The following is a 16,719-nucleotide window of genomic DNA, read 5'->3' on the forward strand; positions in this document are numbered from 1 at the left end:
AGATATAGAGTTTATATAATATCAAGTGAGCCTTAGGACAAAAATACTAGTAATGCTATGCTTTGAATGCATTACCCAGGATAATGCCATTTGCTATGAGGCGGCAATTTTTGGTCTTTTGAGTAATCCAGTAATTAGGTAAGAAGATAAACACACCCCTACAAAAAACAAAATATACTATAATTTTATTTAAAGACACTTAAACCCTTGTTGTATTGTATATTCTTTTTAAAGTTATCTTCTTTAAAGGTAGAGAGGTGGGTTTAAGTCTAAATCAATTTTTTGGTTTGTTATTTTTATAGAATTCGAACTTAGGTGATCAATTAAATGTAATTGTTTGAAAATCATTTTGCTAAGCTTCATTGTTATATTGCATATAACATATCCTAATTTAAGAGTGTAACGATGGATTTCCAAGGCATATTTGAGAACTTAAGATTCCCAATTGATGATAACTCTAAATTTTATGTTAGACACTCAAATTCTTTTATTATGTATATAATAAATCATATGCTTTGGATTCTATAACAAAAAAATCTAAAAAATGTGATTAAAAAACTTGGGATTTTCAACCGCAAGTGCGGCGTCGTGAGACCGACTCATTCTCACAAAAATCTATACGATAACTATTATTAAACATCCATTTAATGAAAGGCCCAGTGCAACTATGAGAGGAGCTTAGGTTTAGTTTTTAGAGTGGAGCTATTGACACCCCTACACTATTCTTACAAAACCCCACTTTAAATAAAATTATAATTAAAGAAAATTAAAAATTAAACACCTATAATTTTTTTTTCCAGCAAATTACTTAATTCATAATCAATCCTTTTTTTAAAAAATAAATTCTATATGTTGCTTCTTATTTAACTAAAATAAATTGTACAAATTTAAAATAATCTATTGTTCTCTTTTGATTTCTTATTGATTAAATATTTTTATACTTAAAACTGCTTTAAAATTATAATTTTAAATATGTGTTATTTTAGCCAATGATTAACACTAAAAAACTTATCATCCATATAACTTTTTAATTTAATTTGTGTGTAGATTAATAATAAAATTGAAAATAATTTAAAAAAAATAGTACAATAATGCTTTGAGTTTCAACAATAAAACAAATCAAATGAAAATTGAGAATTTAGAAAAATGTATCTAAAAAAAATGACATTTTCAAAAATAAAATAAATATAACTAAAAATGGGATTTCATGAGGAGATGAGAGGGGTGCCAATAGTTCAACTCTTAGTTTTATCACATGTAAAATCACAACTTCTCGGCTCTCTCATCGAAGTGAATAAAAATATTTTGGGCCACATGAATGCTTGATTGGGCTTGATCCATCGAAATCAAATTCCATCTCTGTCAAAGAATCGTATTCGTGGGGAAGCTTCACAAGCTGGCGAAGCTGATCTTACTCCTTAAGAAAACAAAACCGACGTGGATTTGCATAATAAAGATATTTTTAAGCCACCCTACAAGATTTGTACAATAATGGAGGGAAAGATACAACATCAAATCATCATATTCTTTTCCAAAGTTGAATGAATTGTCATCATGATATGTATTATCCTCTAAAAACTTCACATTCACTAACAATTTAAGTTTCTAATAATATTTATAAATGCAAACAAATAATGCTTTTGAAACATACTTATTATTTATTTTTAAATAATTAATCTTCTTCAATATGGACATTCACGGGTGTTAAAAGATAAATATCAAGCTATAGACAATATTGTCTTCATATAACATTAAATTTTAATTAAAATAACTTTATCTAACCTCAAATTTATATTTTAAAATAAGCGAGTACGGTTAAAATAAAACAAATGTTAATTAAGTCATTTAGACTTGTAGTTCAATAATTCTCACATGTTCAGCATGTGTTTTTGAGTGAATGAGTTTTCCTTTAAATTAAAGTAAAGTAGACGTCTTTACTCAGATGATCTTGAAGCAGGTGGTTGTCTCTAATGCTTTTTATATATTAGTTGTTGCTGTCCGGGAATTAGTTAGCAGAAACTGGTAGATTTTCATCACTCACATTTATCGTGAAGCAAATTCGACAACAGATTTTATGGCGAATATGACTCGTTCACTCTCCCATAGTTTGTACTTATTTACTAACCTATTTGTGGGTATTTCTTTAATTATTTTGAGATTATTCAACCCCGTCTTATTCCTGTTTAACTCACTTAGTTGAGCCCCATCTAATAAAAATAAATAAATAAATAAAGTAGACGTCTTTCGACATGTTAGTGTGAATAAACTTTAGAGCTTAATGCTCGACAAACCTTTGAGCTGCACCATCGAGGATCGAAAAGAAAATGCTGATCACTTGATTGGCAGCAAATAGCAAACGGCAATAGGGCTCAAGAGCCTTTTTGTTTCTTTGTATGGGGACCATCATCTTGTTCATTGAATGCAACCAAAGGAATAAATATCATATTTTGTTGAACCAGAACTGATTGGTCCTCTCAATCGATTGCTTCCTTCTTTAAGGGTTAAAAGGACAAGCAATTTAGTGAGAATTGATCTGGGATCCAATAAACACCCTAGTGGAATTTATTCCCCCTACAGATCACAGACCCAACACAGACAAAAAAAAAAAGATTAATTAAAAAAAAAGATATGAATTCCAACAGTAACTGCTTTATTTACTTTTAATTATTTTTTAATTTTGACTAATTAAATAATTTTTTTTTAAAAAAAAAAATTATTTAGTATCAACATCACTTCCCAGATCCCAATCTCATAGTTCCCATTTTACTTCCAACGCAAGTATTTTACAAAAATTCTTTGCTTAGTCACAATCAGATATGACTGACTGGCTACATAATTAAAGCACTTTTTTCTCTCTGTTCTGTTACTAATTAAATGGATTTAAAAAGTCCTAGTTTCGTTCCAAGTCAAGTCATTTGAATTTCGATTGCTTTGCTTTGCCTTGCCAAGCAAAGCCCGATCAGCTCCATCATTTTTCCTCACCTGTGACCATGGACCAACTCCCCAGTACTCTTCTTGATTGAATTTTCATCAGAATGGTCAATCAAATTTGGGACCCATGAAAGCGAATCCCAACCATTGAGTCTTTTCAGACTGAACCGAGCACTCGCTCCATCACAATATCCCCATTATTGTATGAATTTTTAAATTCTCATCAATACAACTTTTTGATGGTAGGATGTTGCCATTGTAAATTCTTCTTACTAATTTGTTTTTTTATAAAAAATTAGTAAGAAGAATTTAATTTTAAATGCGTTAAAGATAATGACTAAACTCAAAAAGTTTTAAAGTCCCACCAAACCCCCGAATCCCATCAAACTTAAATACCTGTTTATTAATTCAATTTGAAAAAATATCCACCGTCCACTAATTTTTTACACTTTTTTTTAGAAATATACAATTCTTTTATTTTTTGGCTGGAATCCACCTAAAGTTACATTTTATTTTATTTTTCCACTTTCGTTTAAAATCCGTTAACAAAACTAACGGAAACTTAAAAAAATAACCATTTTATCCCCAAAATGAAAATTACAATTTCACTCTAAAAATGCCAAAAAAACCTGCATTTGATGGTTGTGGAATTAATTTCTTTATTGACCAATGGGAAAAATAATTAGATTTAATCTGATTATTTTTTGTAATTTTTAAGGCGAAATTATAATTTTTGTTTTGGGGGTAAAATGGTCATTTTTTTAAGTTTCCGTTAGTTTTGTTAACGGATTTTAAACGGAAGTGGAAAAGTGAAATAAAATATAATTTTAGGTGAATTCCAACCAAAAAATAAAAGAATTGTGTATTTTTAAAAAATGTGTAAAAAATGAGTGGACGGTAGATATTTTTCCATTCAATTTTTGTTCAAATCCCAAAACCTGAAAGTCTTCTGTGTCAATTCTCTCACAAGTCTGAAGCAAAAACTCGTACGACCCACACATACACATCAGAATTCAAAGCGCCACCACTGGACCGCATGCCCCTCTCCTTTTCTCTATCATCACATAAGTAATGGAAAATTAAAGGAAGCAATTAAGGAAGGGTGATGATTATTGGGAAAGTAGATAATCATTAATGAACATCATTAAATTAGCGAACGCAGGGAGTTAAATTATCTGATAGAGTGGTGGCGCTAGCTGGTGCCTGCCACCTGTCCCATCTGGCGCCGGCTCAATGTTAAGAATCTGACTGAATCTGTGCCTACTGGCAACTGGCAAAGTCCAACGACGGCTGAAGATGCGACGCGTCGCCATGCTCCAAAATTGTACCACCTGGAAAGACACAGTACGTGTTTAATGAGTATCTCCAATTCAATTAAATATTATTTAACGTCTTTCAACCCATGCTGAAATGCATATCCAACCTTGTTTTCATCGGTCACGCTTTGTTTCTGCTACTGCTCTCCCACTTGCTCGCGTACGCTCAACAAACTTACTTGCCGCATTTCGTCAAACACTTTTCTGTCTTTGATTGGCTAAGTTAATTAAATCGCAGTAAATGTTGATTTTTTTTTATTTTTGAATTTATTTATTTGTTATTTTCATTATCTCATTTTCTTCTTCTACTTGGGAAAACATATTCGTTATGTTACCACTGATATATTCGATAGGTTGTTCAAATAATATATGGAATTTAAGTTTATTTCTAATACATTCTCCCTGACTTAGAATTGTCGCATGGATCCAACACATGCAGTTTACGATAATACTATGTTGAGTGATTACGTAACCCCAAAAAATCTCAAAAAATAATATTGTAATAACATATGCTTAAAGCTCGCTTTAACCAGACTAATGCTCTATTTTATATTGCTCCAAAGCGAAGCTACTAAACTAAGTATTGTAAACAATTACAAATTTTATTGGAGATGGGCAGAACTAAACCAAAATCGAAAAATTACCGGTTTAGTTTTTTCGGGTTTGGTTCGATTTTTTTTTTTTTATATATATATAGAAAAAACTGAATATTTCAGTAGTTCCCTGTAAAAACTGAATATTTCAATTCAATTTTCGGTTTAAAATTTCAAACCCAAAAACTAAAAAATAATTTTTCAATCAAAGAAATGCCACGTGACATTATTTGACAGGTGAATGCGAATGCATATTACTACTGTGCATGTACATGCACCATAACAATAATATGTGTGTGCGTGTTGTGTGTTAATTGATCCAAACCCTAGCCCATGCCCCCAAATGCAAACGGCAGCCCTCATTTCTCACTTCTCATTTCTCCCAGGCCAAAAACCGGAAACCCCAAATCAAATCAAATCAAATCCTCACACCCTGACAAATGAAATGGCCAATCCTAGCCCCCCAAAACCAAGATCCTCTCAAATTCCCTTTTCTATCACAAACCCTAGTCTCCTCACAAATCTCAATCTCAAATGTTTAACCTACCAACCATAATTCCTCATCGGCGAACACCATCAGTCCACGCCTTCGCCGTCATGTCTGCAACTGTGCCACTCGTTGCTGCTTTTAATTTTTTTTTTTAATAAGGTTTAGAACCGAAAATTCGAACTGGAACTGGACTGGCGGGAATTCCGTTTCGGTAGCAGTTCGGTGTCCTTTTTTTTTGTTTAGTTACCGAATACTGAACGGAGCCAAACCGATGCCACCCCAAAATTTTATTTCGGAAGCTAGTAAGCTACTGTACATTTTTATACTGGGAATTCCGTTTGCATGAACGTAACAAATATTTGAATTACATCTAAGCACGAATTTGATGCAAATGGTATATGTGAGTGCATTATAAATAAGATTTGTGCCAGCTTTGCATGAATGGGCAAGTTTCGAAAAAGTTGAAAAAAAAAAAATATCAGTCATTGTTTAAGCAAGAAAAGCAGGAAAATGAAAGCACACAAGATAATGTCATGCCATCATATATGTTATCGGTTACCTCTTTTCTTGTTGCCATTGCTTTCCTACATTGATAGTAGATAGCCAGCAAAGGCCAAAAACTTGCAACAGAAAAGTCTTGTGTTGTGTTTTGATAGGTTATCGAGTAATAGCAGTGGGTTGGGAGAAAATAGATCGCATTGACTCTCCATCTCCAATATCTCTAAGCATGCGTGCAGGAGTTGGCTTGCAAGATTTTGATAAGATCGATCATAATTCATAAGATCGGTATGCATGATCAAGATAATCAAATGATGAAGAAAATTACTTTAGTATTATTAGAGATAGGCTATTTTGGCTTTGCAGTATTTATTTAATTAATTAATTTACAGTACGATGAAGATGTGTCTTTGAATAAATTAAAAGTGAAAAGCTACGCTTTTTATCAAGACTATTAAAAAATTTTATCTTCTAATATATGTGTACAAGTCATTGGCAAATGTCTGTCTTTTATAAGATATGAATTTTTAGCCGGTACTAATACCATATTTAAATTCGATGCTGACTGACCTTTTTGTTAATCTTTCATAAATACGTAATTTGTAGTCATTGAATAAAAATATAAAATTAATTAAATATTAATCGTATATTATTATACATGCACGTCTAATAGAAGATTATACACCTAACTACACAGAGTCAAAACAATCACAAACTCTAATTCCTAACAAATGAAGACATGCCACTTTGTAATTCTGTAGTAAGGCATCAACATCTAATTGAAGCAAGTATACGTAGATTTGAATCCAGTACTGAGCTGACCTGTGCTTAATTCTTCATAATCTTTTTGGATACGTGTATGTATAGTAATATACAGTTAAGATTTAATTAGTTTTATATTTCTATCTAATAACTACCCGATTGTATCTTTCTAAAAGTTTAGTAAAAGGATAAACTCAAATGCTGAATTCATATGCATGTTAGAAAATGTTTGCATCCACACCTGGAATTTTTTGTTTTTTTTCCTTATCTAACTATATACTTGAAAGCATAATCCATTTTTTTTAATAATTCATTATAAATTTGAAAGAACCTAATAATCTGTGCAAAAATATTCTTTTCCTCGTCATTTTCTTTTATTGCATTATAATTTAGTGATCTTAATCAATTATAACAAATTTGTCAAAATTATTACCCTTAATAGACATGTGCCATCCAAGAATTTGCTTAGATGGAGGAGTCGAATGGAAAGCATCCCTTTCAAATATGCTTTTATATTTCTAGGAGATTATTATAATCACTTTGATTTGGATTTGTTTTCTCTAACAACATTAGTCATGCTGAGAGTCGGGGACCATTTCTCTTGACATACACTACTGAATTTTATCATGCTTCATTTTTATATTCTCCATACAAATACTTTTTTATCACATAATTAATCTGATCACTTTAGTTAAAAGATTTCAGTTGGTTCCACGTAGAAGCAGAATCTAAACTTTCTTTTTCTTTTTCTTTTTTTTTTTGTAAGTAGAAGCAGAATCTAAACTAAACTGAGAATCCAGAGTAAAAAATTCCAACATTATTTTCTTAAAGAATGTATGCTCATGCTTCCACATCAAAAGAGATTAATTAACATTTAACCCAGAATTTTATCTCTTACAAATAATATTGTTATAAAAAAATCACACAAATTTTAGCGGTCAGTTGAGAAATAAAATGCTTAGATCAAGGAGTTATGTGGATAAGGTACGTACATCAAGTACTTTTATTGGATAGGTTTTGTACAAATATACCCGTATAAGTTCTTTGGATAAAAATTCAAATTAAATTTATAATTGACAATTAATTAACTCTAAGGCTTAATAAATACAAGTTATTTTGAATTAATGAAGCAAGAAATATATAAAAATACGTTACCACAAGCCCCCACATTTTAAGCTATTTTTGACGAGTGGGAATGTCCGTGCAAACTCTGAAGAAGCAAGCAAAAAGTTAAAAATAAGGCCGTGTCTGGCACTCGCTTGAAAGTGCAACTGGGTTTATTCATAACTTCATTACCATTAAATTGGGAAATTGGAAATTCAAGAAATAACGTACACAGTAATCAGAGGAAGAAACAGAAAAAGAAATAAAAAGAAAAAGAAAGAAAAAGAAAAAGAAAAACAGAAAATGGAATGGAAACTAAAAGCAAGGGGGTACGTGGCAGTTAACAATCACTAGAAGTCAAATCGTTCGCTACGCTAATCGTCCTTGTTACTGCTCTTCATAGCTGTGCGGGACCCACCATCACAGTACAATCCTATCGGGGTAATAACGGGAAGACCCCTATAAGTTTACAATTTCTTAATTAATAATAATGTTTTCATTTGTATGAAAGAGGTCCCTTTTCTGATTAAAATGACTTGAAATACCCTTTGTCTTTGACCACATGCATGGGCATGGGTGGGTATTTTTGAGTTACGTTCCAACTTCTCCATAAAATTAAATCAATCAAACTCGATCCATTCAAAAACAAAAAAAAAAAAAAAATCTAAAGCAATCTTCATTCATAAAACAAGTGTAATTTTATTTATTGATTTTTCTTGCTATATTGTTTGAGAACTTGAATCAAAATCAATTGATTTAGAATTAGAAAATGAGAGAAGGGAGAGAAAATGAAGTTTGAAAAAAAGAGAGGGGCGAGAGGAAAAGAATGAAAACGAGAGAAGAAAGAGAAAATGATAGGAAAAAATAGAAGAAATTAATCTTAATTTTATTATTTATTTTGACATTAAAAGGTTGTCTAATAAACGTATGAAGTTTGAAAAAAAATAAATGCTATCTCTTTTTGTTTTCTTTTGTCTTTTCTCTTACGAAATTTTTTTCCATTACTTCTTACGAAATGTGAGTAAAATAGACATTTTTTTTAAATATTATAGAGGATAAAAATTAGCCAATATTATATAAAATTTAATATAAATTAATTTTAATAATTACTTAATTGTAAATACAATATTAATCTTATATAATATAAGTTGTAATCTGAATAATAATTCAATATAATTAAAAATAAAATAAAATGGGAGTCTGGGATCTATTTAAAAAAAAAGAACCAACTATGCCCTTATTTCAAAAACATAAGAAATAAGGGATCCAGATATTATTAATCCGATTCACAAATAACCTCTCTCTCTCTCTCTTTCTGTCTTCTATTTATTTTGTCAATTTTTCATAAGCCAAAACCAGCCACCATCAACAAAACCATAACTGAGAGATGGAAGAAAAATTATTTCTCTAAAGAAGAAGAAGAAGAAAAATAGAGAATGAGATATGGTGGGGCTAAGTATAGTTTTGGAAAACCAAAAGCATGGTGGTTTTAACAAGAAAAGCCCTCAAGTTATTAACAAAGCCACTATGATTATTAACAACAAGCCTTCATTTTCTTCTGCATCATCATCGGACGCTGCAAATTCTCACTCAACTTTCCCAGTTCCCACTTTTCTTCAGCATTGCTTTCTTTGCAAACAAACCCTTTTGCCTGGCAAAGACATTTACATGTACAAGTAAGTTATTTTTAGCTTTTAACTTCTCAGATCTTCAAAACCCAGAAGTGCTTTTGCATGCCGTTTGTGTTTCATGTTAAAGTTTCATTTTTTATGCATGTGTTTGTAGAGGGGATAGAGCTTTTTGTAGCGTGGAGTGCAGGTGCAGGCAAATATTCATGGACGAAGAAGAGAGCTTAAAGAAAGAGAACTGTTCGTTTGCTGCTATGAATCCCAGAAGCACTTCATCTGCTGCTTCTGCTTCTTCTTCCCGCCACCGTAAAGGAACAAGAAACCGAGCTGGTGGCTTCGTCTACTGATATTAAAAGGGAAAAAAAATTGTATCCCAGTTTTACCCTTAGCCTAATTTTGTAATGACAATCTTGTACGCTGTCGTTTTGCTTCTGGATTTGCGGCCAAGAAGCCATTTTTAACTTCCTTCTTTCTAAGCCCCACGTATCTATGGGGACTATGGGATCCCCTGGTTTGATTTGCTGTCAGTGTGTGGGTTTTTTTGGCTCAAGGGCATTTCCGGTATTTAAATTATATTAAATGATATTAAACGTGATTAATTAGTTCAGTAATTGAATATTTTAGTTTTATTCTGGATTTTAGTAGTGGGATTTAAGAGTTTAAGGCTCGTGAGAGTTATCGTTTTCTTGGAACAAGCAAAGCGAATGGTGGGGGCTTCTTGTTCTGTTATCAGAACTTGTGAGCATTTTAGTGGAATCGTAAAGGGAATGTCTAGTTCACGCACTGAAGGACAATGGCGAGTGATAATTAAGTGGGGAATATTTCTGTCCTTTTACAAATTTTCACAATTTTATAAGCAGGGATCTTAAGTTTTGTGTATTATATCAAATGCCTCCCCGATTTGTCTGTTTATTGCTTACCCAAATGAACAAGTGAACAAGGCACAAGGTGGCATTGCGTTGCTGTCTGTCTGCAGCAAATAGAAAGACAGACAGACTGAGTTTTGATGAAATGTATTTACAAAATTGGAAAGGTAGAATGGTAGATGGGGTCTGATTTTGGAAAAAGACAAATTGAACTGACACGTTACATTTTGCCCTTTTTGTAATTTTCAAACACTTCTAACCCTAATCCCTTTCTTATACAGGAGAGTATCTATGGCTCGTTTGATATCGTGGTGTCCTGGTATGGAAGTTCAAACCATCCATGAAAAAAAATTGATGGGTGCCTAGTGTTTGGTGGGTACCGTACAAATTTTTATCAATAAACGTGGGCCAATTAAGCTGTAAGCGTTGATCACTTTGGTAGCACAATTGCCAAAAAATACCAACACAAAAAGAGCCCAAAAGCTTGTTACCATTTGGTTCTTTTACATGCCACTTCCAAGTAAAATGTGAATATGTTACGGATTTATGGGCTCCTCGTCGCATAGTGATTTAATCTTGTTTAAATTAGGATTAGGGTTGCGATCGAATTGTGTTTATATGATAGTTTGTGCTTATACGATGGTTATGGTTTTTGGTTTTTGAGGTGCTGTAACAAATGGAATAATTCCACTACATATTTCAATTTACTTGGTAATTAATAGATGGTAAATATTAATCACCAATTCACCAAATGAAAGTGAATGTCTATCTCACACTTTTAACTATGGTACTACTAAAATTAAACAAAATCACAACAATTAAAAACATGCCTTAAGTGGGTTCCCACTTCCCATGGGCAATGCTAACACTCCTCTTGCAATTATGAAATGTTATTATATCATGATGGTGGCAGGTTAAGAAAAGATGTGCATGATATTGATGATGATGGGATTTGGAATTACTTGCGAGTAATACAAACAAGCAACAGGAAGAAAGTTCCAAGATGCCAGCCCAACAAAGGCTAAAAAGATATGCAGCAGTAATGAGGAAGAAATGGCATGCATTTGTCCAGTAGTAAAATTTTATCCATTTGGTAAAAAGAAGAGAGTAAGCCGGTAAGGGTAGGCACAAAATAGTGAGTTTCTCAAAGCACAAGAAAGAGGTGAAGAATTAGGACAAAAGGATCTTTAACTTTTCTTATGTGCCCATCTCGTGCAATTTTTTCAAAGCTGGAACCCTAGAAAGCACAGCACGTATAAAATATAGAAAAGATTGACCGTACTAAATTGGAATAAATAGGGCTTCCCACTTAAACGTCTTTTATGCTTTGCTATATAGTCCACAAGCCCCTCTCTGGAAAAGGCGCAGTTAGGTCCCTTATTGCTTTTCAGCATTTTTGGGGGAATGAAATGCATTTTTCCACCTGTGTCCAAGAACAATTTCTTTGTTGCCATACATATTCTTTTCTTAATTACAGGACTTGGAATTTTATACTTGGAATCTAAAATCAAAAGTCGGTTGTAGTTTTTATATTGAGCATCACTGGTTAAAGATCCTATCAGTTGAATCAAATTTTACAGTGTAAACTCGTATGCAGTGTCGTGAGGTATTCACCTACTTTCATCGAATTGATATTATATGTATAATGTATATTTATTCTTTTTTCTCGATTGAGAGGTACATACCATAATATTCCAACAAAAACAAATTTGTACGCCGCTAGTATTCAAAAGTTTTTCGTTGATGTTTTGGCTCCATTCAACTTTCTTTTTTGAGCTGTAATCTACAATAAAATAATTTTCGGTACAACATTTCCTACTCTCAGCTGAAAACCTAAGTTTTGTATCATACCCGTAAATTTTATATTGGCAACACCCAAAGTTTATAGTTAGTTGTTTGAAGCGGAAATTTCACTAAGCCACGTGTCACAAGAATAAGCTTCTTCTAGAATTGGGGTTGAATAGAAATTTAGATTAGATGGTCTATAATTCACCTGATCCTGTTGTGTAGTTTGAAAAATAAGGTCTAAAAGCTTGCTCAGGCGGCATGCTCAGGCGTTGATGTGGCCTAAATAAGTTATTGTTGCAATCTTCACTTGGCTTGAAGAGTCACAAACGCTATGATATTGCACACCAGAAAAATTCTTAGAAAAGATTGGAGAGGTCACAACGGTCTCACTTAAAACCCAGATTCCTTAAACTCTTATCCCCTTGGTGACAGAACTTTTCTAAACATGTACAATACCACATGATTGGTCCACTCTTGGTCTTCGAATGCTCCCCTTGGAAATAGTTCTGATAACACCGTTTATTGATTGATGAGCGAAGCAGATATACAATTAAAATAAAATTGAGAAATAAATATCACATAGGAGATAAAAGTTTACGTAATTCAGTTTTTAGCATACGTCCACATGAGAAGAAGGAAGGAAATATTTTACTAATTGTGTAGAGTTTACAAGTATTGTAATAATTTTATCTCACAACCCAAAACCCCAATACACCCAAACTCTCAAATTAAGAATTTAAAGCTCTCAAAATATTTTCTCAATTGATGCTTCTTCCACACTTTATTTGCTGATTTCTGCATGCCCTTAACTCACCTATTTATAGGGCAAGCCAAGCCTAAAATGTCCATTTTAGTTGGCTTTAAAATAATAATTTATTATATTTTTATCAAAATTGGTGTGCATTAAAATAATAATTTATTTGTAGAAATCAAATTATTTTAATAAAATAATTTGTTTTGTTAAAATTGGTTGATGATATTTTATTGCCACCATTTTACTATATTTAGACTATAATAAAAGGTGTTGTCGCTGAATGCCCCGAATAACTAGTCTGACTAAATTTCACATTTGCTTTGCAAGTTTTTCATTGGGCAATATCTGGTACAAACCCTGAGAAGCATGTAACACATCCCGGACTTGACCTTTATGGGCTGAATTGGGTTATTGGGCCTAATATCGTTTTTTAGGTAGAAACATTAGTACATATAAAATGGAGGATAGGATATTAGTGAAAATTTAAGGGGTCAGCAATGGAAAATATAAAATAACTTCAGGTTCTACAATCAAAACTTGGCAGTTGTATCAGACAACTACTAATATTTACAATAAACTAACTATTAGGATTAATTTACAACCTCCACTCAATTATTCTTTAATTTAGGGAGGAATTGAGTCCCCATATTTCAATATGGGTACTCAAACCGGCAGCTCACCGCTCGGCCACCTATTGTGTTTGGACTTTTATAACAATTGAAATATCCCGCAAGGAAGGCTGACTAGAGTAAAATGGCGTCTGGTTTTTCCTTGGCTTTAAACTGACAACGTCCCATCAAATGCTTCTGGTACCTGTAGCTATCACAAGTTCCCCAAACCCCCCGAAAGTAATTTGTATTTAAGTGAAGCGTAGCAGCAGAGATTCGTTGAATTCAACAAAGCCTGTTGAACCTTGCCAAAGTACTTTTGTTTCTTCTGCGATCGATATAACCAAAACACTTTGATTGGCTTTTGTCTCTCATTCTACAGTGTTTGAAACAAGTGCAAAACAGCATAAGTTTCTTGTGTTTTAAAACGTTAACGTACGGGTATGGTAAAACTTACCATATTCTCAGCTACAAACAGAAGCAATGGTAATTTTACCAGGCATAAGATGGCTAAAAGAAGTTCAAGACTTCAAAATGATCCACGAAGTTCAACTTACAAATAAGAAAATCGCAGAAATTACCATGTGATACACAAGGAAAACTATTAACTAAAAACTGCAGTGCACATCCATTTTGAAGTATCAAACCAGTTCCAAGCGAATTCAAATATACAACTTAGGCTCAAGAATCTCCATGTAAAGATTTCAATTACTACATACAGACAATATTTATAGCATTTGGAACGTAAACTCATCATCCGAACCACAATCCACCATCTTTCTCGACATTAGGCTAACCGGATTTGAATAGCAAAACTGCTTTCTGATCCAAATAGAAATAAACAAAGTGGTTTGTTTCGTGAGTCACATATGAACCTGTAAAGAAAACAGATTAAAGAAATCTCAGTACAACCCTTATCATTGGAGTGTTAAGATAAAAAGAATTTCTGTTCTTGCGAAAGGAGTGTGCCTTACTAGAAACAACACTGAGGGAGGAGGATTAAGCAAGTCTAAAGTTATGAATCACCCAGATGAATCAAGCTAAAAAGAGGTGTGAATGCCTCCAAACTCAAAATTAATTAGAATCAAACGCCATAAATAGTGCACATAGGACAGCAAACAGAATCATATGTCAGTAATTTTCCATAAGTCTGGCAGCTGAACATTGGCAATTGAGGGTTGCAGGATACTCATTGCACAAGCTTGAACAAAGCAAGGTGAAGCACTATACATCTGGACACATTATGCCAGGATAAATCTAACCTAATTTTTTTTTTCCCCCCAAAATTCACCTAAAGTATTATTCTGTCTAAATGGAAGTGGAGGGAATGATGGGTCCAAACTAAACAGTAGTTACTTTTACTACCTTTACAAATGTTTTATTAGCTCAGCAATTCATTTAAATACAGTTTCACAACGGCAATTAAATAATCCCTCTAAGGAATGTACCCCTTAACATTCATAGCTTATGAAACAAGGAAAAATAAAAGAATAATAGTTAGATCAGTAAAAATACGTCCAATTGAGGAATAATGACATTTGGATACACTCAACCTACCCTAAGTTAGGTTCAGCGGCAAAAGCAGGTGACAAATTATAGGCCAAACTGTCTTGTGGACTTGGACTATTCCAACCTAATCCATTTTTTCAAATCACATGAGATAAAATAATTTTCCATTCAATAACAAATTATTTTTCCAATTCTTTGTAGGCAAAAGCTTTTACATGTGTAACTCTATTAAATATTCATAATTGTGCTTTTCTTATAGATGTAAGAAATTTAACTTTCATGGGTGTAAGCAACTCTAAACTGGAAGCAGATTAAATTCAAGCCAGTCAGAACGCCAACTATGAATATAGCCTCAAGAAACAACTCCGTGCTTGTTTTCCAGAAGTAACAAGCAGATCTCTAACTTGTGGTTACAACAGAAATGTGATGCCTGAGAAACATGTTTCCCAAGAAAACTGCCCAATAAACTTTTGTTGGTACTTTAGAAAATAGATGAAAGCCTAAACTAATTGTAATCCTTAAGAGAATCAAGTTGAACTAACCCAAAAGCAGTTTAATGAGCCCATTAACTATGTTGGAGGGTTATGAATTCCAGTACATTCATCCGTGCCGACATAACAAGTATATCACAGGTTCTTAACTTCCATGTAAAGAACAGACCCAGAGCAGGCACAATTCTCAATTAACATAGACTTCATCCAAAGTTAGAATTCTACTAGTCAAGAACACATATGGATCTTACAACTGTCAGCCATGAAAGGAAAATCATTTGCACAGCCAAACTTTAGGAGTAATTGGGAAATTAAAAAATTCGAATTATCGGATTCATATCATGCCATATGGATCAAGCTGTTAATTAGCCTCACAATCAACTAAACTAAATAGCCTAAAATCCCCATCATGATTACACAACACCTTGATCCATCTCCAGTAATTATAGCTTCATCCCAAAAATCCCCAAGATCTCATCAAACCTAATTGTCATACATCTACACATACAAGGTCATAAATTTTACTTCACCCAATCAACCAATGCATAAAAATACAAGCAAAATGCATAAAGTTAGCCTAGATCTATCCCGTTTTAACTATAGTATATAAAGCTAAATTAACAAATATAACATCAAATCTGAACAAATTGGAGACTAAAGACAGAACCCATGAAATAGAAAGGAATTAGGAAAAAAAATGGAAGTAAATGGGGTTACCAAAATTGCTACCGACAATACAGTGCCAAGTAGGTCCATGCTTCTTATCAAAATCCTTCTTTATCCTCTCAGCTACATCTTTCTCTACACTGTTCTTCTCAAATGCCTACTCAAAAACATCAAAATCAAAACAGCCAAAAGAATAAAATACCCAAAATGAAAAATCAAAATCAAGTAACTGAAATTGAAGCTTTAAGAAAATGAAGCTAACTGCAATAGCAATATCAACAGCCTCCTTTTGCAGGTCCTCTTTCATGTCGGCGCTCTTAATAATGATTCGTTTTCCAGATTGGGACACTGCCACAGTCGGTTTCCGGTCGTCGGAGTTGGGTTTCACGACCAGAGCTCCAGTGACGCTCTTCTTCGTTTCTTCACTCATGGTGTTTGTTGTTTTGTCTCAATGAAATTTTTTTCAGTTTTTATTTGTTTTATGCTTTTGCTAATAAAGAGCTGAGCAATACGCAACAGGAGGGACGTCTCTCTCTATGATTCTATGAGTCTATCAATTATCAAAGATTCAAAGGTCTTGTCGTCTTTTTTATTTCTTCCTTTCTTTTACTGTTTGGTCACTGCTTGTGCTTCTGCGAGGGATACCAGTCTTTACTGTTTACTTTTCCGTACGTCGTCGTTTCTTCTGTAGCTAGAAACTTCTTTTCTACCCCTC

General features: G+C 33.0%; 2 protein-coding genes across 2 annotated transcripts; one reads left to right on the forward strand and one right to left on the reverse strand.

Annotated features, from left to right (window-relative positions):
- Positions 1-9,037: 9,037 nt before the first annotated feature.
- On the forward strand, positions 9,038-9,951 carry LOC18032855. Its single transcript, XM_006419466.2, has 2 exons — positions 9,038-9,370; positions 9,480-9,951. Exons 1-2 carry the CDS (start codon positions 9,138-9,140, stop codon positions 9,667-9,669), a joined length of 423 nt encoding a protein of 140 aa, XP_006419529.1. The 5' UTR covers positions 9,038-9,137; the 3' UTR covers positions 9,670-9,951.
- Positions 9,952-13,840: 3,889 nt separating this feature from the next.
- Positions 13,841-16,718, reverse strand: LOC18032852 (dynein light chain 2, cytoplasmic). The gene is made up of 3 exons (XM_006419467.2): positions 16,267-16,718; positions 16,056-16,161; positions 13,841-14,213 (listed from the first exon to the last, which is right to left on the reverse strand). The coding sequence occupies exons 1-3, from the start codon at positions 16,432-16,434 to the stop codon at positions 14,131-14,133; spliced, it is 357 nt and encodes a 118-aa protein (XP_006419530.1). The 5' UTR covers positions 16,435-16,718; the 3' UTR covers positions 13,841-14,130.
- Position 16,719: the final 1 nt, after the last annotated feature.

Source organism: Citrus clementina, unplaced genomic scaffold, assembly GCF_000493195.1.
Source record: "Citrus clementina cultivar Clemenules unplaced genomic scaffold, Citrus_clementina_v1.0 scaffold_9, whole genome shotgun sequence".
NCBI lineage: Eukaryota > Viridiplantae > Streptophyta > Magnoliopsida > Sapindales > Rutaceae > Citrus > Citrus x clementina.